At 40.5% G+C, this 24973-nt stretch overlaps 1 protein-coding gene across 8 annotated transcripts in view; it reads left to right on the forward strand.

Annotated features, from left to right (window-relative positions):
• ESRRG (estrogen related receptor gamma) overlaps window positions 1–23932 on the forward strand; it is a 1000720-nt gene extending 976788 nt beyond the window's left edge. For all 8 annotated transcript variants that reach the window (XM_073553352.1, XM_073553347.1, XM_073553348.1 and 5 more), the window contains 2 exons: window positions 11283–11552; window positions 19865–23932. In XM_073553352.1, coding sequence (XP_073409453.1) covers window positions 11283–11552; window positions 19865–20109 — 515 coding nt within the window. In that variant the 3' untranslated portion in view covers window positions 20110–23932. The remainder of the gene's footprint in view (window positions 1–11282; window positions 11553–19864) is intronic.
• Window positions 23933–24973: the final 1041 nt, after the last annotated feature.

Consider the following 24973-nt stretch of genomic DNA (forward strand, 5'->3'; position numbering starts at 1 on the left):
TCAATCAGAAACTTATGTATATGGTCAGCTCAAAGCAAGTCCTCACTGGTCCCAGTCTTTTGTCTTTTTGGACCCCTTTTGCCACCTTTGTCTACAGCTGCATGAACAATCCAATGGATGATTCATAATCATTGGCCATATTTCATTCAATCAGAAACTTATGTATATGGTCAGCTCAAAGCAAGTCCTCACTGGTCCCAGTCTTTTGTCTTTTTGGACCCCTTTAGCCAACTTTGTGTCCAGTTGTACGAACAATCCAATGGATGATTCAGAATCATTGGCCATATTTCGCTCAATCAGAAACTTGTGCATATGGTCAGCTCAAAGCAAGTCCTCACTGGTCCCAGTCTTTTGTCTTTTTGGACCCCTTTAGCCAACTTTGTGTCCAGTTGTATGAAAAATCCAATGGATGATTCATTGGCAATATTTCGTTCAATCAGAAACTTATGTATATGGCCAGCTCAAAGCAAGTCCTCACTGGTCCCAGTCTTTTGTCTTTTTGAACCCCTTTTGACACCTTTGTCTACAGCTGCATGAACAATCCAATGGATGATTCATTGGCCATATTTCATTCAATCAGAAACTTATGTATATGGTCAGCTCAAAGCAAGTCCTCACTGGTCCCAGTCTTTTTTGTCGTTTTGGACCCCTTTAGCCACCTTTGGGAACTGCTTGTGTCCAGTTGTATGAAGAATCTGATGGATGATTCATATTTCAGTCATTCAGAAACGCATTCAGAAACCAACCTGTCCTCCAGAAATTCCTCACTGGTCCCAGGCATTAATGTGGGGCAGCAGATGAGACTTTTTGGACCTTTCTAACCACTATTCATAACTGCTCCCTTGTTCAAGCATCTCCTTCATAATGGCTTGCAATTAGGCTGAAGATGTTGAAAACATTAAGATGATGCATACTTGTAAGTGAAACGATGATGTTAACAGCTTTTTTTTTATTTCATTGTATATACCTGGTAACAGTCATTCCACAGCACTAGTACATGAATGGCATTCTCAATTATCCCATCCGTGCTCCGTGTTTCATTAACACTTTGTGAAATCGCTGAAATGAAAGGTCACAACGTGCGCGAGCGGGTAGCATCTTGCTATTTGTTAATGCCCAATTTACGGCTTTTAAATTGTTGCAGAACACACTTAGTATTGCTGAATGAATCTTGTGCCTCAACTAATCCTGACAAGTGAATATTTGTTTAGTGGGAATCTATTGTCCTTAATGGATTGAGAGGGACATGTACGGTGAATGCCGCGTCGCGTGGTTTCACTGAGATGAAAGTGATGTACAGCTAAGAGCAAACAAGAGATTGGTGTGTAGTGATGTAATAACCGGACCATGCCCTGTAAATACAGACTGAAACCATCAAATGCAAATCTATATTCTTTTAGGAGGCTTTCAAATGACAGATTGTGGCTTAGGAAATGGGTTACATTTTTGCAATCCAAATAAATTACAATTTATAAATGTTAGAAGGAAAAAATGAACTTGGGCAGAGAGGAAATGGCTCTCTTGCATTTCCAACCTTTACATAACAATCTGAATTTACCTAATATATACTGCCACAAACCTTGGGGGACAGGGTCAGCTACCCATGAAAAGTGCAGGGGGAAATAGTGTTGGTGGGTTTTCAACCAAATACACCACCATGTCTGGAGAAATACTTTATAATAATAAAATGTAGGAAAGTTCTAATTTTTTGGGACAATGGAATTTGGCCAAGGAAATCGACTAACATTGAATTTATCTGATGCGAATAGAATATACATTATTATGATGGGATGTCTAGCCAGACCCTAGAGCATAACAAATATATATAAAAAATAAATAAAATATACTCATCTGTCCCTCTCCTGTCCTGCTTGAAGTGCCCCATTCTGGTCCCGTCATCTTCTTCTGTCTGGTCACAGGTGTGGTCTTCATTGGGCCATCTTCAGTGTCTTCCGACTGTCGTCATCTTTGGCATCTTTCGGCACCCGGCATCTAAGCCTGTGTAGACTATGACATTATGGCCTACTCGGTGTAACTTCGTGTTGGGGCCTAGTTATTGCAAAAGACACCGCATTTGCCAAATACCAGAAGATGCCACAGATGGCCCAGTGACGACCAAAGAGGGGCGGTGTGGTGGGACAGGAATAAGCTGGATGAATATAACTGTTTTTACTCTTTTTTAATCTTTTCCTGACTCTTTTTAATCCAGCTAAGAGGCAGCCTGACAGCCACCCTTTCTTTTCATACGAAATGTGCACTTCAGAGAAGAAGAGGACTAGAATTCTATAGCACCACCTGTTGTAAACAGCGATCCTGCAAGTCACTATCAACCCTTTAACGAGCCTTACAATGTGATTTAGGATAAAAAGACAAATCAGAATCTCAATTTGCAGACACAGTGTTTCGGGCTATTGCTACTCATCAATGCAAAGTATGAGATCTGATTTAGTTCAGCGAGAGGCACTGGACTGCTGTCTAAGGGATAATGTTTCCCTCAGTCTAGTCTAGTCCAAATCAGATCTCATTCTTTGCACTGATGAGGGAGCAATACCCTGAAACACTGTGCATGTAAATTGAGATTATGATTTGGTTTTTATCCTAACTCATATTGCAAGGCTCAAAAAAGGGTCGATAGTGACTTGTAGGATTGCTGCTTCCAACAGGCGGTGCTATAGCGTTCTAGTCCTCCTCTTTGAAAAGACAATTTGCATATTAAATTTCCCAGAGGAGCATTGCACGGCGAATAGGCCTCCTTACCTTGGCATGTCAGAGCTGGTATGTCACTTTCCACAAGGAGAAACGTTACCCCTTAGAACACAAAAAATTAGTAAAAATTCCAGCCAAATTTAATTAATGTCTTATCGATTCGCTCATCTCTATCTAATATCCCTGATTTTAATAAACCAGTAGCGCAATGGCCTTATAATGACCACCTTCTGTTCCATAAAATTAGTAATTGTTTGGGGAGAAAAACCTAATATTTGCACATAGGCATAGATGAGCGTAAAGAGGGGAGAATCATCAGTTTTTCTGTCCTTAAGCATGATACTGATAGGTATGCAATGTTGACACAACAGTGCAATGAGTCATTAGAGTATAATTAGCATTCAGCGATGATGTGCGCTGTTTGAGCAATGTCTAATGTGTCAGCTTTTAGACACACAAACAGCAGTCAAAGCATCAAAACAGACCCATCACCGGCATCCTGAGCTGATTGTAGCAGGCATCTCGGTGCGCGGAGATCGCTGAGAGCCAGATCTGGCTTACAAGCGGATATAGGGAATGCCTAACAGGGGTTAATTCATACGCCTTCATTGCAGCCTATTTCTGTCAACACTCGGCTGCGAAAACAAAACGTTCATGCCTTGTGAAGTGAGAGTGTATTTTTGAAGGCTAGCCGTCAGATATTTTTTGTCCTTCACACTTTTCTGTGCTTAGCCTTTTTTGTTAAGTTGACTGCAAAGTGCATCAGTTCGGAGGGGAAAAAAAAAAAACCTAGTTGACAGCCGCCTATGGCACTGTTGTCAAGCACACGGGCACCTAGCGCAAGATGGCAGGAGGGCTGGTAGAGCACTTGCGTTGTCCAACCCTTTCAATACTAAACTACTTTAAAAAAAAAAAAATATATTGTAGTATTTTAAAGGGGTTTTATAAAATTTATTGTCCTGGATTGCATTCTATTTCCGGAATCGGCGCCACTCTCGTGGCATTGCAGCTCAGCTCTATTCACTTTAATGGACATGAGCTGCGATGCCAGACGCCGTCCATTGACTAGGGTGGCGCTGCTAGTGGTAAGGAAAGGTTGACTTTTTTCTCTAACGTCGTATTCGAGCTTTGCCATATGCATGCGGTCGCTCTATCACTGGACTCCAATGCCGTCGTTACTCTGCATGCTACTGTCCAGTGCCTCCAAATTGCACTGCATCTACATAGTGCAGCATCCAAATTCCATTGCACTACTTTTTCCTATGAATTCATGAAAAAAAAAAACCTTTGCAAGCTTTAGTATAAAATTAGGTACATATAAAGCTTACAGTAGTGTTTCATAGACTTCTATAGGCAGCATATGCACTGATACCCACTTATTCCGACAAGCCTACAACCTGCAGTAACTACGGATCGACCCAACCGCTGCACGACCAGCTCTACCCTCGCCTACTGTATCCTCACCCATCCCTTGTAGATTGTGAGCCCTCGCGGGCAGGGTCCTCTCTCTTCCTGTACCAGTAACTTGTTTTGTTTAAGATTACTGTACTTGTTTTTTATTATGTATTACCCCTCCTCACATGTAAAGCGCCACGGACTAAATAGCGCTATAATAATAATAAATAATAATAATCACTTGTATGGAGCCGCAAAAGGAGTGTTCCCATCTAGAATATTTATAGCTATGGCTACAAAAAATTATGATGTACATCCGAATGCTTGGGACCAGAGCATGTTCTCAGGAATGGGAGAGGTGGCTGCGCATCAACGGGGCTCTCTTTTTATTTTTGTACGCAAGTTTCAAATATAGCCATCTCTCCATTGCCTGCGCTGCCACTTTTCCATTTTTGAGTACAGCGCTCCTGGCGGCCCTGTTATAAAGATAGACTCAGATCCCATCAGTAGAATCCACATCTTTTTGACATTTATGGCATATTCCATCATAAATGACGCAAATGGGACAACCCCTTTAAGTAACTTGGAATCTTATGCCGGGCATGATCAAATAGGTGATTGAGTTCTATTGGGAAACATCTTATGCATAAACTACATTTTATGCTATGTTCCCCTTTTCTATGTAAAGAGATGTGTTAACACATGATAAAATATATGAAGGATATGGAGAGCTAAATCTCCTACGGGAATATGCAAAAATTACAATGACTTAATGACTAATGAAAGATTCCCTCTACGTGCTATAAGATTACATGGAACACATAATAGGAGCCATTTATATGAAATATTCATAGGACAGTTTATTGACCAAGACGTTTCAGTACCTTATTGATTTATCAACATTCCATTTAATTAATCTATGTATATTCTGGACAATGTACAACCCATTGTTCCCGTTCTCATATAAATCATCCATAAGCAAACTGTCGTAGGGGGAACATTTTTTTTTTACAGTCCAATGGCAGTTCATTGGAACTGTGTAATGTTTTATTTCTCCTGTGGTGGCGCTGTAGGGGAATTAAACACCTGCTGCTGGGGTCCTTACCACCCGATTACATCTGATCGCAGAGATTCCCAACACCTCGTGAAACAGCTAAGCTTCAGTTGACTCTTCTAACGAAGGTGTGCAATCCACAGAGTATTACAGTCTTCTCAACATGGATGAGCTATTAACAAACCTTACCCATACCATATGTAAAAGAAAATTGCTCCACAATGTGTAAAAAGCCTGCATGGAAATAGGCCCACGCTGTGGATTTGAAATCTGCAACATGTCCTTTTATGCAGTGAGTTCATTTTCGCAATGCGTCTAATCCACAGCAGACTCAACAAATCTACAATACAGCTCTTGTGAATTTTGCCACATCTTCCGGATAAAATAATTAATGACCCCTTTGGTGGTAACATGAAATGAAATTTTGTGTGCTTTCTTAGAAATATTGGGAGATGTCTTTCTGACACATAAGGCCAGTAAGAAATCTAGTGTTTTTAATCCCATCTTAGGCTGGTTTCACATTAGCGTTTTTTAGCGCAGTGCATAATGCGCGTCCATGCGCATGCTCCATGCACCCCTATGTTTAACATGGGGGTGCATGGTCTAGCGTTTGCACGCTTGTATGCGTTTTTGTGCGCATGCGTTTTTTTGCAGTGTGCGCCTAGGCGCGCCGGACGCACCCTGTTGCATTTTTTGTGCGTCCAACCTGTCTCAAAAAACTTCACTCTAACAAAAGAAAGTTGATTGCAAATTTTTTTTTACTCTTCGTAAATCTTGTGTAATATCCGTTACTCTTAGGGTCCCGTCACACATAGCTACTCACCACTGATCCCGACAACAATATCATCTTGTCAGGATCGCTGGTGAGTCACTATGTGATCGCTGGTGAGCTGCCAAACAGGCAGCTTCACCAGCGATCAGGACCAGCGCGCTTATGCAGGGAGCTGGTAACCAAGGTACACATCAGGTTTCTAAGGGGCGTGCGTCACTTAGAAACCCGATGTGTTCCTTGGTTACCAGCTCCCTGCATCAGCGCGCTGGTAACTAAGGTACACATTGGGTTTCTAGGCGCTGCGCGCCCCTTAGTAACCCGATGTATACCTTGGTTACCATCTCCTGCTCGCTGGTCGCTGGTCTCCCGCCTGTCACACGCAGCGATGCGTGCTGACCAGCGGGAGACCAGCGACCCCAAAAATGTCCAGACCTTGCAACAGCGATCAGCGATACCCGGCAGGGGGGCCGGTCGCTGATCGTTGTCACACACAGCGATCTCGCTGGTGAGATCGCTGTTGCGTCACAAAACTTGTGACTCAGCAGCGATCTCGCTAGCGAGATCGCTATGTGTGACGGGGGCTTTATGGTCAGCTCCTCGTAGACAGTGAATGATGTAATTCTCATCTATAATTAGAGGTAAAAGGCTGCTAAACCTCCTACAGTCAGTGAGAACGTTAGTGTCTTAAGCCCCCTTTTGTATGTAGAAGTCGATTTCAAAAAGTTGGAAAATCTTGTGTAATTTCTGTTGCTCTTGTGAACCGCTTCTCATGAGCTGTACGATTCTCTTCTATCTTCTATTAGAGCATAGCTATAGGTAAAAAGACCACTAGTACTCCTGCGGTCAGTGAGACCTCTCCAGTTATCATTTTTTGGGATGCAGAAAGGAAATTTGATTTAAAAAATCTTTACATTGTAAGATCTCGGGTAATATTCGTCCACTTCTCGCACATACAGTAGGTTAAAGTTGGGTTCTGATCCCTTCTAATAGAGCATGAGTATAGGTAAAAAAAAAAAAGACTAAGGCCTCCGATTCATCAGAGCTTCTACGCTCAAAAAGTGGCGGAAACGCTTTGAAAAGTCTCAAAATTTTGTCGTAACTCCAACATGCCTCTTTACCAAGACCGGTGAGAAAATCGAATAAGAGCCTGTCAGTTCTCCTGCGGTCAGTAAGAGCTCACTTATTCTCAACCCTCCTCTTTTATGAGAAGTTGATTTAGAAAAATTTTTACTCTTGGAAAATTTGGAGCAAAATTGGTTGTTTCTGATGGTTCTCTCTTCATACTAAAACACTGAAGGGATGAGAATTGCATCTTGTATGAGGAGCGGTGGCAGATATAGGGGTGTACAAGATGAGATTATCGTCCTTTCCATTGGAGTACGACTATGAGAAACAACCAAGCAATCAAAAAAGTTTTCCCTTTGTAAAATCTTCTCTGATAGAGGCTGCTTCCGATGGTCCATCAGAAGCAACCAATATTACAGCATATTTTAAAAGGCAAAAACTTTTTGAAAACAACTTCCCTTTTTTCTTAAAAAAAGGCGGCTACAAAGAGTTCTCATTGATCGCTGGAGCATTAGTAGTCCAATGACCCATACTTATAGAAAAAAAATCGGAGGTCATACATAAGTTTAGGAAAAGTACAAAAAGTTTTGACCATATGGAACGAAACTATAGAGATTTACACATTTGGCCCTTTTTTGTGACAAAATTTACCACCTTTTGCTTAATTAAATCCCAACAATCTGTCTGACGCCTGCAAGAAAAAAAAAATAAAAAGCCACAAAAAAAAAAAAAACCTGTTAATTTGTAAACGGCAGGGACAAAAGGGATTGCGGAGAAACTTTAGCATTTCCTTGCACGTAAACGTCAATGGAGTGTCTTCTCCATCATCAGCACTAAATTCACATTGATGCTTCTTTTCTTCTTCGTATTGATCCTTCCATGAGAACGTAGATTTGTATCTGTTAATTAATGCGTCCTGAAACAGCGTTTGTATTAATCAGGCAGATAAGAAAAATTGGATGCCTGCACCCTCGTGACAACTATAAAAGTGCTGGCCCTGATAAAATCATGAATGGACCTCAATAAAAAAAAAAGTTCCTCCTTCCATTCAATAACCTAATCATCCCACTTTTAATTATGCAGTAGAAAGATGTGGGGAGATTGGGGAATGTGTAAATCTAATTATTTACTAACAGCAGTGCCCGGGAGGGGAGAGTAGGCCGTCGTCGGAAGGTGCTGTAGGCTATATTCTCTGTCCATCTGCTACTGCAGTGGAATAGGAAAAAAAAGAAATAAAATCTCGCTTCTACGGGGGGAAGCTTCGCATTGTGAGCTAATGGAAAGAACGTTTTCCTTTTTTCAGTTGCAGAAACTAATATTTGTAAAGAGGAAGCGGCGTATGATTTGTGGCAAAATACACTGAGCGTTTGGTGAACTCGTGGCTCACAATCTCATCCAATAAATGTATTCGCAAGATCTGTCGGGAATTGGATAAAATCTCGTTTTAGGCTACGGAAACAATATTGCTCTGTTTTTTTATTACTTGTACAGATTGTGCCGTCATCTGCCTGAAAGGGGGAAAAAAAATATGGAAATTTTCATACAGTAGTACTTCGTAAGCGTGCTTTGTAGGTGAAATAATGTAAAAGAAAGAATAAATAAAACCGCCATAATGTATTTCATAATAGGATATAGTAAAAAAAAAAAGAGAAGAATAATGTAAATGAGGACTAAAAAAATTGCGTGATGATTTGTTTTATGGCTACAGATATTGGTTGCTTAGATATAACACAGGGATCCCCAACCTGTAGCTCGCGAGCCGCATCTTGTTGACTAGAGCGGTGACGCACCCTGTTGACGTGACATCACCCCTTTAGTCACAACTCCGGTACTGCAGAAATGGCGGATATAAGGGTGTATTGATACGGTGCAGTATCAGTCTGAGGGTAAGATTTTCTCCACTTCCAAGTAAAATGGTCCGATTGTTCTGATCAGTTTTTTCTTGGGCGTGGGAAGAAAAAAAAGTAGAGTGCAGGAGTCCCATGGTTGCTCTGTGTGCCACGGTCTGTGCTTGGAGTGTAAAACATGGCTGGTTGAATTTGGCCTTCAGACCTTGATATATCAAGGTCTGAAGCTGCGATTTAAGGACTGACTGCAGGTCTCCAACTTAACAGTCTCATATTATGTCTATGAGGCTGGTGAGCCCAGGCCAGAAGTCCAACATTCAGTCTGAAAATTCATGGTCGGTGCTGGAATTCATTCTTAAGGTGCGTTCAAACAAACTTATTTTGCCAAATGTGAGGAAAATGTAAAACACCTGGCCGCATGCTGTAGTATGGTCCGATTTACACTTCAGACTCGTGCAAAAAACTAGCAGAAGGTTCCTGCAGCCGTCCGCTCGGTGGACAAGTACAGGGAGCTGCACCCAGAACCAGTCAGTTTCTAAAACGTGATTGACGAAAGTTTTATATTGGCTGAAAGAAATGCAGATATAGTATAAAAAGAGAAGTAGATACACTCCCCCCTCTGACCCCCCAATAACTAGAATAACCCTCTAACCACTAATGAGAACCATATAATAACTAGTTATCCGTTATTACTTGAAATATGACTTCTTTAATTCCTTCGTACAAATTGTGGCTCGCGACCGTTTCTCAGAGCAAAATGTGGCTCTCAAGGTTAAAAAGGTTTGGGACCATTGATATAATGGTTACTAGAAATTAGAGATTGTGTCAAAACTGGAATTTGACAGTTTGTTCTTGAAATTGTCCAGGAAATCCAAACCCCAGAACATAACAAAAATATGTAAAAGTATATATATTCACTTGTTTCTCACCTGACATTTCACACAGCCCCAGAACAGACTGGTCATCTTCCGTGGTCCAGCCACTGGTGAAGTCTTCATTGGGCCATCTTCAGGGTCTTCTGGTACACGGCATCTCCGGTGTCTCTTGTGATGACTAGACCATGTGCTATTAGTTTTGGCAACACAGGTCATGACATCGAGGCCAAGTCAGCGCAGGAGATGCCAAAAATGTCACGTGCTAGAAGACCCCAAAGATGAACCAGTGAAGACCGCCCTAGTTACCAAAGAACACAGTTGAGGGCCAGATGAGTATTATTTTTTTATTACTATTTTTTTTTCAGTCTTTCCAGCCTTTTTGTATTTGGCAAAAACACCAAAATTCTAATTCTGACAAATCTGAAAATTCTGTGAAATTCAAGGCAATTTTGATTTGCCTCAAATTGATTTGCTCATCTTGCACATTGGTGTGGATGGGGTGCAGAAATTTGCAATGGAACTTATGTGCCTATGAGGGAAGTCACAGGGGGTTAAATATAAGGGGCGCAAATGTAAGAGTCTCTAGTGTTTGATGGGGCCCGCTAACAGGAAGGAGGCAGCACGGAACCCATTTTTCGTCAGGAACTTTAGATTGTTCCTCTGTCAGGGCTGTAGCTACAGATGATGCAGCCCTTGTGCCTATTGGGGCGCCATGGCCCATCTTACATAAGGAAACCAGTGTTATAAATGGTGCACAATAGGGGCCTTAGCATAAAATTGGGGGATGTTGCATTGTGGAGCATAAAAAGTTATTTGGGCATAAACCATATAGTGCAAATAGATTCCTCCTCTGCTAAAGACAAGTCCATTTCTACCCATTGTTCTATTCTGTATTTCTACCTTTTAACCTAATATTTAAGGTTTCTTGTATCTCTTTACCATGAAATAAAAGACGTGCGCATGGATACTGGGAAAGGCTTCCTTCTCTGCAGGATTTCTCTCTCACAAGGCGCTCAATATAAGCTCCAGACACGTCTTAAGACCCCCTTAAGAAAATCACTTCTAATCCCCGTTGATGATTTTATTAAGTCGTTGTCATTGTTAGGTGCCAACTGGCAAACGTACGCATTTTACCAACAGGCCAAGGAATTATTTCCTACAGTATATATCTGTATCGCCGGCAATGTGATTGAGAAAATTAACAGTCTGGTATAATGAGTGTAACATCTATTAACTCCCCATCGGAAAGTCATGTAAATGAGAACATTACCGCTCAAGAGCAGACATTTGCCCAGAACAACTGCTATTCTGCATATGCTATCTTATCGGTGGATTTACCAATGGTTCACGGAATGCAGCTCTTCCGACGACAGAAATAAAAATAATCAAGATATAGAGAGACAAGTGGATAGATGGATAGATAGATGATAGATAGATAGATGGATAGATAGATAGATAGATAGATAGATGGATGGATAGATAATGATATATATAATATCATTCTCATTCTGGATGGCATTTTTTTCTAACCTTCCTGAGGTTTTATGCCATTTTCATTATTCTTCCAGGATTCTCCACCTTGTCCCTCGCCGATCAGATGAGTCTCCTACAGAGCGCATGGATGGAGATCTTGATACTGGGCATAGTTTTCCGATCTCTCTCATTCGAGGACGAGTTGGTCTATGCCGAAGACTACATCATGGATGAAGACCAGTCGAAACTGGCAGGATTGCTGGAACTGAACAACGCCATCCTGCAACTTGTCAAGAAATATAAGAGCATGAAATTAGAGAAAGAAGAATTTGTGACTCTTAAAGCTATAGCGCTCGCTAACTCAGGTTGGTTTAAAGTATTACTTTGATATGATGTTTTCCAGGACTTAGAATTTAGCTGTTCTGTAGGCGGAAACATAAAGTGAAGAAATTAGAAAATGACCACTTGTTTAAATCAGGTTTTTGTGATTCAAATTTTTGTCATTTTTTTCAGAGCACCATCTTTAATACAAAAAAAAAACAATACTAGTCATCTTGCAATTTTCATACAGTGTCATTATTATCAGAGGCAGGACTACAATAACCTCTATACACCGCTGATAACACAGGATCCAACCAATCACATTAAGAGATATCACCGCTATAGGTTTTATCACAGCTCACCTCCTCCACCTCCTGTTCAATGACTTATAGCACCTCTCTATACAGTAGATACCAGGATTCATCATTTACAGTAGGTGATATCATAGCTCACCTCCTCCTGTACAATGACTGATGATACCTCTACATACAGTAGATAACACAGGATCCACCATTCACAATAGGTGGTCACAGCTCACCTCCTCCACCCCCTGTTCAATGACTGATAACACCTCTATATAGAGTAGATAGCAGGATTCATCATTCACAATAGGTGATGTCACAGCTCACCTACTCCTTCTGTACAATGACTGATATCACCTCTATATACAGTAGATAACACAAGGTCCACCATTCACAATAGGTGATGTCACAGCTCACCTCCTCCTCCTGTACAGTGACTGACAACACCTCCATATACAGTAGATAACAGAGGATCCATAATTTGCAATAGGTGATGTCACAGCTCACCTCCTCCTCCTCCTGTACAATGACTAATAACACCTCTATATACAGTAGGTAACACAGGTTCCATTTTTCACAATAGGTTTTATCACAGCTCACCTCCTCCATCTCCTGTTCAATTACTTATAGCACCTCTATATACAGTAGATAGCAGGATTCATCATTCACAATAGGTGATGTCACAGCTCACCTCTTCCCCCTCTTGTACAATGACTGATAACACCTCTATCTACAGTAGATAACACAGGATCCATCATTCACAATAGGTAATGTCACAGCTCGCCTCCTCCCCATCCTGAACAATGACTCATAACACCTCTATATACAGTAGATAACACAATATACACCATTCACACTAGACAATGTCACAGCCCACCTGCTCCTCCTCCCTTCACAATGACCTTTGCACATACTCATTAGATGCTGCAATACAAAAGACAAGGCCAGAGTCTGTTCATTGCTGCTAATGTGCATGTGTTGTTTCCTTAAACAGGAAGTTACAATTTGAAAAATCCTCAGTAGCCAATGTGAAAATTGCAAGATTTTATTTTTTTTATTATTTTTAATCCAGATTGTAATATGTTAAATATAACAGTGCCAATTTTTTAAAAAATGAACACAAAAAATTAATTTAATCAATAGTTCATAGCTGCCTCTTAAAGGGTCGTTTCAACACATGCAACAACCTCCGCCAATGAAAAACTGATATTCCTGGGGGAAGCTGCATGGGATACAGTTTCCTTACAGCGACCACTAGAGGTGGAATGCAGTATTACATCTCGACTATTCAGAGGGTCATCCGCTGTTTTTTTTTTTAGTTTATTTAATATAGTGGGGTCTGGTCGTGAACGGTGACATCATCCATGTGCTTTAATAGAGGGGGCGGTAGACAAGGAATCACAACAAACAATGCAATGTCCGATCTTGCGTCCATTTGATCAATTTAAACAAAGCAAACAGCTGTTAAAAAAAAAAATTAGCGTTCGTGGATCTATTGACGCCATCATTTAAAAGAGCCGATCCGATCGACTAGACCGATACATGCAACAGCAAAGGGTTAACGAAGCATTTAGAGCGCCGAAGCAGACAAGGGGACGAGATGAGCGAAGATCCCTAGGCTTTCAGGTCTCCTCCTAACGCTTTTCCTAGGGGCCTTGATGTCCCTCTTAGTATTTGCATGCAGTTGCCTATAGATCGGCGTTTAATCACATGCTGATCAGTAGATACCCGCGTGTCGATAACGCGCGTCGAGGCCGTGTACCATTGACAGGCCCGCCGTGCCCCTCCATCTGCTTTTGTTGTGACCCTTTCTTTGAACTTTATCTTGGTTTCTGGCCAGTAGTTTTCCCTTTAATTACAAGAAGGAAACTGTCAATAAAATCTGTTAAATGGGATGCAACGAGCGGCCTCGATGGGCGGACGGCTATTTGTTCAGATTCTGAAGCGTTCAGAGTATTGACAGTTTGTTTTCTGGGGCCATATGCGACGATCAATCTCAGGCTGGGCTCAGCCGCTCTGAAAAATGAAAAACCAGATTGCTATTGCTTACTTGTGGATGACGACTTGTGATTTGGCGCGGCTCAAGTGAAATGAGACCTTCTGCCCAAATTGCCCCCCTGAGAGACACGGGATGCGTGACCGGGTTTACAAATATTTTCTGTTTTTTTGGTTTGTTTTGTTTTTTTTTTTCTAATTGATTTTGCAATTAGCAGTTTGCAATATTGTAGCTGTGACTTTAAATGGGAAAAATCTAGTTCTCTTCTTATGTAGATTCCTTATGTGGCGTTAAGGTGATCATACGGCTGCCTTATATCTGTATGTAGCCCGGGATCTCCATCACGCTCACGCAGATGGAGCAGAGCTGACTCTCTGGCAGTTAACTCTTTGGGGTAGTGTTTGTCTATTGTAGAAAAATTCCACCTACACACGAGTCTCTGCCTCTACATTGATATTGAGAGTCCCAGTATATACTGCCACATGGTGCTCCGTGCGGTACCATATTATAGTGTTATATGGCCTCTACATTGATATTGAGAGTCCCAGTATATACTGCCACATGGTGCTCCGTGCGGTACCATATTATAGTGTTATATGGCCTCTACATTGATATTGAGAGTCCCAGTATATACTGCCACATGGTGCTCCGTGCAGTACCATACTACAGAGTTATATGGCCTCTACATTGATATTGAGAGTCCCAGTATATACTGCCACATGGTGCTCCGTGCGGTACTATATTATAGGGTTATATGGCCTCTACATTGATATTGAGAGTCCCAGTATATACTGCCACATGGTGCTCCGTGCAGTACCATACTACAGAGTTATATGGCCTCTACATTGATATTGAGAGTCCCAGTATATACTGCCACATGGTGCTCCGTGCGGTACTATATTATAGGGTTATATGGCCTCTACATTGATATTGAGAGTCCCAGTATATACTGCCACATGGTGCTCCGTGCAGTACCATACTACAGAGTTATATGGCCTCTACATTGATATTGAGAGTCCCAGTATATACTGCCACATGGTGCTCCGTGCGGTACTATATTATAGGGTTATATGGCCTCTACATTGATATTGAGAGTCCCAGTATATACTGCCACATGGTGCTCCGTGCGGTACTATATTATAGTGTTATATGGCCTCTACATTGATATTGAGAGTCCCAGTATATACTGCCACATGGTGCTCAGTGCAGTACCATACTACAGAGTTATATGGCCTCTACATTGATATTGAGAGTCCCAGTATATACTGCCACATGGTGCTCCGTGCGGTACTATATTATAGGGTTATATGGCCTCTACAGTGACATTCAGAGTTGCACTATATACTGCCACATGATGCTCCATACAGTACCATACTATAGGGTTCCATAGCCTCTACATTGATATTGAGATTCCCACTATATACTGCCACATGGTGCTCCGTGTGGTACCATACTACAGGGTGCTATGGCCTTTATTTTGGCATTGAGAGACCCACTATATACTGCCACATGGTGCTCTGTGTGGTACCATTATATAGGGTTATATGGCCTTTACGTTAACATTCAGAATACCACTACATATTGCCATATAGTGCTCCGTGTGGTACCATACTATAGGGTTATATGGCTTCTACAGTGACATTCAGAGTTGCACTATATACTGCCACATGGTGCTCTGTGTGGTACCATTCTCTAGGGTTCCATAGCCTCTAAGTGAAATTCTGAGTCCCACTATATACTGCCACATGGTGGCCCATACAGTGTCATACTATACGGTTCCATAATTTCTACAGTGACATTGAGAGACCTACTATGTACTGGAACATGGTGCTCCATGCGGTACCATACTACAGGGTGGGCCATTTATATGGATACACCTAAATGAAATGGGAATGGATGGTGATATCAACTTCCTGTTTGTGGCACATTAGTATATGGGAGGGGGGGAAACTTTTCAAGATGGGGGTGACCATGGTGGCCATTTTGAAGTCAGCCATTTTGGATCCAACTTTATTTTTTCCAATGGGAAGAGGGTCATGTGACACATCAAACTTATTGAGAATGTCAAAAGAAAAACTATGGTGTGCTTGGTTTTAACGTAACTTTATTCTTTCATGAGTTATTTACAAGTTTATGACCACTTATAAAATGTGTTCAATGTGCTGCCCATTGTGTTGGATTGTCAATGCAACCCTCTTCTCCCACTCTTGACACACTGATAGCACACTGAGTTATTTACAAGTTTATGGCCACTTGTTGGATCCAAAATGGCCGACTTCAAAATGGCCGCCATAGTCACCACCCATCTTGAAAAGTTTCCCCCCTCCCATATACTAATGTGCCACAAACAGGAAGTTCATATATCCCCAACCATTCCCATTTTATTTAGGTGTATCCATGTAAATGGCCCACCCTGTACAGCGTTCCATAGCCTCTACATTGATATTGAGAGTCTCACTGTATACTGCCATATGGTGCTCCATGCGGTACCATACTATAGAATTCCGTGCCCTCTACATTGACATTGAGAGCCCCATTGTATATTGCCATATGAGCATTGCCTCTTTATTGACATTAGAGTACAACTATCTACTGCCATATGATGCTCCATGTACCACCATTTATAAGGTTATTTCTCTCTAAATGCATTGCCTCTATATTAACATATAGTGTCCCACTATATACTGCCATATCCTACTCCATGCAGCACTATATTATGGGGCTATTTTCCCATTAATGCACTGCCCCTACAGTGACATTCAGAATCCCACCATTATCTGCCATTTGGTTCCCCATGTGGCGCCATATTATGTGTTTATTTTCCTCTGGAATCATTGCTTCTACATTGACATTCATATTCCCACCATATACCGCCATACGATGCTCTATGTGTTAACATATCATGAGGTTATTTTCCCCTGTATGCATTGCCTCTACATTGACATTGAGGGTCCCTCCATATACTGCCATTTAGTGCTCCATTTGTCTTAAGAAAAACTATACTACATTTTTAATTGGCGGTATTTGCTAATATTTATATTATTATTATTATTATTATTATTATTATTATTATTATTACTAGATGGTGGCCCGATTCTAATGCATCGGGTATTCTAGAATATGTATGTAGTTTATTTATGAAGTTTTAATAATAATGCAATAATGCACCCCCCAATACTGATATGCATGGTCCTCTCACCCCCAATCCTGATATGCATGGTACCCCTCCCCCCCTATCCTGGTATGCATGGTCCCCTCACCCTCCAATCCTGGAATGCATGGTCCTCTCACCCTCCAATCCTGGTATGCATGGTCCCCTCACCCCTCTTTCCTGGTAAGCATGGTCCCCTCACCCTCCAATCCTGGAATGCATGGTCTTCTCACCCTCCAATCCTGGTATGCATGGTCCTCTCACCCCTCTTTCCTGGTATGCATGGTCCTCTCACCCCTCTTTCCTGGTAAGCATGGTCCCCTCACTCCCTTTTCCTGGTATGCATGGACCCCCTCACCCCTCTTTCCTGGTAAGCATGGTCCCCTCACCCTCCAATCCTGGTATGCATGGTCCTCTCACCCTCCAATCCTGGTATGCATGGTCATCTCACTCCTCTTTACTGATAAGCATGGTCCCCTCACCCTCCTTTCCTGGTATGCTTGGTCCCCTCATGCCCCAATCGTGATATGCATGGTCCCCTTACCCTCCAATCCTGATATGCATGGTCCTCTCACCCCCAATACTGACATGCATGGTACCCCTCACCCCCCAATCCTGGTAAGCATGGTCCCCTTACCCTTCAATCCTGGAATGCATGGTCCTCTCACCCCCCAATCCTGGTATGCATGGTCCCCCTCACCCCCTTTCCTGGTAAGCATGGTCCCCTCACCCCCCTTTCCTGGTATGCATGGTTCCCCTAACCCCCCTTTACTGGTATGCATGGTCCACCTCACCCCCCTTTCCTGGTATGCATGGTCCTGTCACCCCCCTTTCCTGGTATGCATGGTACCCTCACTCCCCTTTCCTGGTATGCATGGTCCCCCTCACCCCCCTTTCCTGATATGAATGGTCCCCTCACCCACTTTGCTGGTATGCATGGTCACCCTTACCTCCCTATCCTGGTGTGCATGGTCACCCTCACCCACATTGCTGGTATGCATGGTCACCCTTACCCCCCCTTGCTGGTATGCATGGTCCCCCTCCCCCCATTGCTGGTATGCATGGTCCCCCTCCCCCCTATTGCTGGTATGCATGGTCACCCTCATCCCCCTATCCTGGTATGCATGGTCACCCTCACCCCCCTTTGCTGGTATGCATGGTCCCCCTCCCCCCATTGCTGGTATGCATGGTCCCCCTCCCCCCAATTGCTGGTATGCATGGTCCCCTCACCCCCTTTGCTGGTATGTGTGGTCACCCTCACCCCCCCTTTCCTGGTATGCGTGGTCCCCCTCACCCCCTTTTCCTGGTATGCATGGTTTCTGTTAAAATAAAAAATAGTTATATACTCACCTTCCGACAGCCCGCGATCTCCACTCCACACGCCCGGCCTCGCGGTCCCAGTAATGCTTTGCACGAAACACCGCTGATGACGTCGCACTCTCACGAGAGTGACGCCATCTCCGGTCTAAGGCGCAAGGCATTACTGGGAGAGGATATTGGAGATGGGAATACCCTTTTAGGCCTCACTTAGCAATATATGTCTCTTTCCTAATAATCAATGAGAGCTGCTTAGGCCTTCTCGGCTGTAGATAATGTAGCTCTTCAGGTAACGGCCCTTCATTAACGATGACATTATAATTGTTCTGTTGTATAATGAGTTTCTGGTCCTTCGGAAAGTGGCGGTGGGGAAGTGCGGATGGCAGATGACAGTTTTGAAAAACCAAGTCTATAGTGGTATATGAAACCCATAGACCCTCCATGATAAAATAATTGCATATAGTCAAAAATCAGCCTGGTGGAAGCCAAAAGGGAAAAAAGATGAATTAGAGAGCAAAAATGATGGAAGCCAAAAGGCAGACTTTGCGTCAGCCAAACCCACAAATATTAGCGGTTTCAGATGAAGCTCTAATGTGTATTGGACCTCACGACTCTTTCCCGGACAGATGATCTTGGGTCAGATAAGGATCCGGCGTATCCAATATAGGACTGCCGATCCGTTTGTTCTCTAAGAGATAAGAGAGACATCTGTCAGTGGCTTTTAGAAGACACAGGAAAACTCAGCAGAGCAAGGGTTCCTGTATTTGGAGTAGTCAGATGAGACAGCTGTAGGCCGAAATAGACACCTAACATGTATAGGGGCAGTTTGGCCCCCCATCAGTGAATCGAAGGCTATGGATATCCTTGGTACGTGCACTTTGAAGTCAGCAGGTCAGCACAAGCACAAAACATACAAAGTGAGTGCACCTTTAGGTATTTACATCTACGACTCACTTGCAAATTTCTGACAATGTCGAAAACAAGACTTTTTGGTCTTTGTCAGTAGATGGGTACCTTTGATATGCTTGATATATGCACTGTAAGGTCAGCAATCTCAACGAAAAAACATGCACCAAACAGGTCAGCGCAAGCTCAAAACACGCAGTGAGTTCACCTTTAGATATGTACAACTAAGACTCACAACTTTTGGACAAAGTCGAAAACATGACTTTTTGGTCTTTGCCAGTAGATGGGAGCCTTGGATTTGTTTGATATATGCACTGTAAGGTCAGCAATCTCAGTTAAAAAAAAGTGCACAAAGTCGCCACTGTGCACACCCCTAGATATGTATGTCTCCGTCTCACTCACAATTTATCACCCTTTTTTTTTTGTAGTTTCGCAAATCCTAAACACACAAAAAAAATTTGCACCCTAAGAAGTAGCATGAATTAAATGCCAAAGCAAATAGTAGAAAAGTCTAACCTGTTTTTGTGGGGCGTCTTGAATGTCACCAAATCTTGTGTGCCTAAAGAATCCTGCAAAATTACCAAACATCCTCTACAACAGACACCAATGATTTTTTTTCAAGTTTCTTTTTATTACATTTTTTATTAAATGATTTCTTTGTGTTCTTCTTTTTACTGTTCTCAGACTCCATGCATATAGAAGACGTCGAAGCTGTCCAGAAACTCCAAGACGTCTTACACGAGGCTCTGCAGGATTACGAAGCTGGCCAACACATCGAAGACCCTCGCCGGGCTGGCAAGTTCTTGATGACTTTGCCACTTCTTCGACAGACGTCCACCAAGGCCGTCCAACACTTCTACAACATCAAACTGGAGGGGAAAGTTCCTATGCATAAACTTTTTTTGGAAATGCTTGAGGCCAAGGTCTGACTACGACAATCTTTGGTGACCCGATAGCACCACTGATGGGAAAAATAAAAATAAAAATAAATAAATAAGATAAATTACGTCTAATTATTATGGCAAATAATGTACTGAATCAGAAGCGAGTGACTGCACTGACGTAAAGAAGCAGCAAGACTGGAGCAGCTTTCGACTTTTCCACTGCGCGGTAATTGCGCTGAAATTTCCTCTTCCCAATTTTTTTTTTTTTTGCTGCTGCTGCTGCTGAACTTAAACAAAGAGTAAAAAAAAAAAAAAAAAACTTTAAAAAAGTCTTTAATTAAGAGAAATGGAAGCCAGCCCTGCCAAAGGACAGAAATCCATAGGATGCTACTGAATTTAATATGGACCACAAGGCCCCCAACAACAAGTGGAATCTGGGACAGAAAAGAAATCAATAAAAAAGTTGCATATTTATTCTAAAAGTGACTGATTGCACTTGTAGGATTACTTGGGAGCAATTTGACACCCTGAGCGACATGTCATTGGTTGCCTCATTTGGTTTGATTTTTTTTTTTTCATCTTGGCCACCCAAACCATTTGATTCCTTTGATTTTTTTGAAGTCTTCCAAAAAAAAAAAATATATGTTCTCGGTTAGGTACTATGTGACTTTTTTCAGGGAATAGTTTTAAGCTTTATTCATTCATGCAATATTAATTATCGGATATTACTAATTAAGAAAAAAAAATGATATGGGTTCGAGCAACGACAAACAATAAGGACATTGTTATCCTTAAAGGAAGAGGTTTTTTTTTGTTTTTTTTTAAATTATAATTATTACAACTGTTTATTTTTAATTAATTGTTATAAAACGTTGATTATTTTGTACCAGCTTTATCACTTTTCAGCCATTTACTGAATAATTATTGTGGATATGTCTCTTATTCAAGCAATAGTCGAAGGATGGTGCATATTACCACGGATGCAATTAATGTTGTGTGCCAGTCTGGTTAAAAGCAAAAAAAAAAAAAAAAAAAGACAAACAAAAAGAACAAAAAAAAAAACTTTTCATTTTCTTATTCCGTAAAGCCTAGCCTACCTGTTCTGTTAAACACGATATTAGATTACACCTGTGATGTATATAAATAGTCTTATCTGCTTAACACTTCCCTACGAGGACGCTTGGAAATTGCTACGGTGTCTTAAGAAAAAATGAAGGTTGCGATTTATAAAAATTGTAAAAAAAAAAATAAATAAAATAATGAATATGTAAAATAATATATTAATATTGCAGGTAATGCAAAGGCCAGCAATAAACTCTCTGGAAAAAAAACAAAAAGTATATATATACATATGTATGTATATGTAATAATCAGACGAGTTTAAGAAATTAATATAAGACTTTATTGTAATTTTTTTTTCTTTTTTTTTTTTTTTTCTACTACGGATAGCTAAAGCAGTCAGTGCGGTTTCTCAACCCCCTGCATGATATCTGTTTCTGTATGAGACTGTTAAAAAAAAGGTGTAATCTAATGTAATCCCACACCTATTCCCCCCCTCCGCTGACAAAAAAAAAAATTCCAGCTACCTACAATACATCTACACGCTCTGCCAATATATCAGTGTTAATAGTTGCTCCCTGTATCATGTGAACGCCCATGTTATATGTACACAAATGTGATTAAAATTGTAATCTAACTAAAAAAAAAAATCATAGTTCAGCTCTTCAATGTTTCCTGTTTGCTGTATTAACCACCTCCTACACTCCCCCCCCCAAAAAAAAAATATATTTTTTTTATTTATATTATTATTTCTCAGTTGCATTTCCAGAAAAAAAAAAAAACTGTTGTCTCGTTCTCCTTGTGGCTTTTCGATTCTTGTGATGTACGCTTTTTTTTTTAGACACAGGGTAGGATTTAGAGGCAATATTGGATGTGCAATTCTTCAGGATCCTACAGGAAGTTTAATCTTTTTGGGTTGTCCTCGTCATAGTCTTCGAAGAAAACAAACAAACAAAAAATACTATACCTTGGCAGATCACAAAAACTCCGAGTTGAAAAAAAAACAAAAGAAAAAAAATCACAGGAGAAAAATCTCGAGGCTTTCGAAAAAAATAAAAATAAACATAAAAAATATAAACAAAACTGACAAAAATAAATAAAAAAGACTTTTTAAATGGTTCTTAACACCAAATATATCTTCTACTTCTACATTTAACTAAGCTCAGTTTTCAAGCGCTGTAAATATGGCTTTCTTCTTCTTCTTCCGAATCATCTCAACTGTTAATAACTCGCTTTGTGTTGTTGCAAAACCATTAATTTTTTTTTTTTTGGCGCAAAAAAAAAAGTCCCGACACTATTGCTACTTGGTGTGCTTTAAACAGAATACAACGGGTTGATGAAACACGGCAGCCTGATCCTATAAATACTGTGTATCTACCATTAGCTATATAAGGATTATATTGTAGATTGTGGTTTCTCAGTAGAGAAGTGACTGTAGTGTGGTTTTAGATTACTCATCATTAGCGATTCATTCAGATGGCGAGTACCTTTAAATATAGCTCTGATAGGTATTCAGAAAATTGGCACGTCCCTGTACAAGTATTTAAAATCTGACTACTCCTTGGAGAAAGAAAAAAAAAAACGGTGCTGATTGAATGAGATTATTTATTTTCTATTTTTTTATTTTATTTTATTATTATATTTTACTTTACTGTTTTAGGTTTTTATTATATATAGAAATATATATGTATGAGAAAAATCGACTCCATTGTACCGGGGTATAACGGCATACTCAAGATGAGTATTTCCGAGCGAGCCTGCAAGATTACAATTGCAAATATCCTCCCCAACCGCACCAAAAAAAATTATGAAATGTAATTTTAATACATTATTTTAGACCCTGTTCGCTCTTGGGGTTGGAAATTTTAAACACTTATAATACTGCCATGCTCATTAAAAAAAATCTAATTCTTTTAATGCTGCATTTTATCTCAAATTTAAAAGAGGAGGATTTAGTTACCTTCACCCCGAAATGGGTAAAAAAAAAATTCTATTATTTTATAATAAATCCTTGTGTGGACATTGTTTATTTAAATTTTTTGTCAATATGATATTTATAGCATGAGGTGCGATAAAATATATATATATATAAAAAAAGGGTGTATGATTTGCAAAATGTAAATTTATATTATTTAGATTTTTAATTTAATTTTTAAATTATTTCTGGGTTGTTGTTGTTGTTTTTTTTTTTTTTCTTTATTTAAAGCTATATGATTACACGGCCGTGAAGAGTCACAATCGATATCTGAATCAAATTTGGAAAAAAGTTGTATTTATTAGACTATTTTGCAATTTAGCGATGTGAAAATAAAATAATAATAATAATAATAATAATAATAAAAGTATGACAATGGTAAACTGCTAATTTTCTTAAAGAGAAAACGGGTAACGGTGATTTAATCTTCAAGGTTTACCTTTCTTAGGAAAAACATTCAGAGACAGCCATTGTTAAAGGAACAAAATAAAAGTAAAAATTATGAAAAAAAAAAAGAATAATATAATAATAAGATGATTATAATACTCCAGGAGTTGCAACGTAACCACTATCACAAATAAAACCATGTCTATAGTTATCGACGGGCTTCACATCTGTAATACAATCAACTGTATATTTTTGTGCTGTGTATCATACCATGTGCTCCAGAAATATGTCCATTTGTGTAAATGTATTTATTTTATATTGTATATATTGTTAAATGCAAAAAGGAGACATGATTCTGTAACTTCAATCAGTTCAGATGTGTAAGTCAAATTATTATGCCTTTCAGGATGATGGTAGAGCAATATTAAAAAAAAAGCTTCCACTTTTTGAATGTTTTTGTGTTTTTTATTCTTTCTTTTTTTTATCCTTGTTTTTTTCTCTCTCATGGGTAAAACAATATATTTTAGTTAGATCTCATTCAGACATTTGTTTTTCATCTACGTGTCCTAGCCATATTGTTTCCGATTAGAACACATACACATTATCGTCTACGGGGCTTTTCGCCTATGTTTTTGATTCGAGTGACGAATCGAACCCGTCCATTTGAATCTGTAGGTCCATGAAAAAAACGGCGCACAGATTTCTTTTGTGTTGTATTCGAGTGCTGTTTTTCACTGTCTAAAGGGAACCTGTGACCAGTTTTTTTACTTATAAACCCATGCAAATAGGGTTCCTACGACCCCTTTGTACTAAAATTGAGCGAATATGTTTCGGAATCGGTTGCCGAATCTTAATTTGCCATATTCGTGCCATACTGGTGCCTTAATCATGGCAAATTTATGTTTGACGATCAATTATGACCATATTCGTTCATTTCTACTCCCATTCACTCCAATGACTTTTGGCTGTGTTCAGTGAATATTGCAAAAACAATATTTGCCGCCAATCGTAATTGGAACTGAATTTTGAAAAATTAGCTCAACTCTACTGTACACCTCCAAAAAAAAGTCATTTTTTCACGTCACGCACTGCAAGCAAATTATACCGTCTGGTTCAATGGGCGAATCCTGATTGGGCTCGGCGCCACTCCAACCCCTCCAAGCGCCGCTTTTTCTATCTTGATGGAGCTGGATTTATGTTATCCTCACTGTGCTCAAAGTCTCACACCTGCGCAGTTGAAGTTAGAGACTTGCGCAGGCTCGCCTCGCCACGCAAATTGCACGGTCCAGTCCAATGGGCAAATCCAGATCATTTTCAATGCGGCCCCGCTCCCTCTTCTACCTTGATTGAAGTGAATGACATCTCCTACATCATCCACAGAGAGCTTGAATCCTCGCACCTGCGCAGTGTTATCAGAGACCTGAGCAGGTGCGGCTCACTGTTTCCTAATCAACAGCCAGGGAGCTGGTGACATAGAAATTAATCCGA

Source organism: Dendrobates tinctorius, unplaced genomic scaffold, assembly GCF_039654945.1.
Source record: "Dendrobates tinctorius isolate UK_male_01 unplaced genomic scaffold, ASM3965494v1 ptg000201l, whole genome shotgun sequence".
Classification (NCBI taxonomy): Eukaryota; Metazoa; Chordata; class Amphibia; order Anura; family Dendrobatidae; genus Dendrobates; species Dendrobates tinctorius.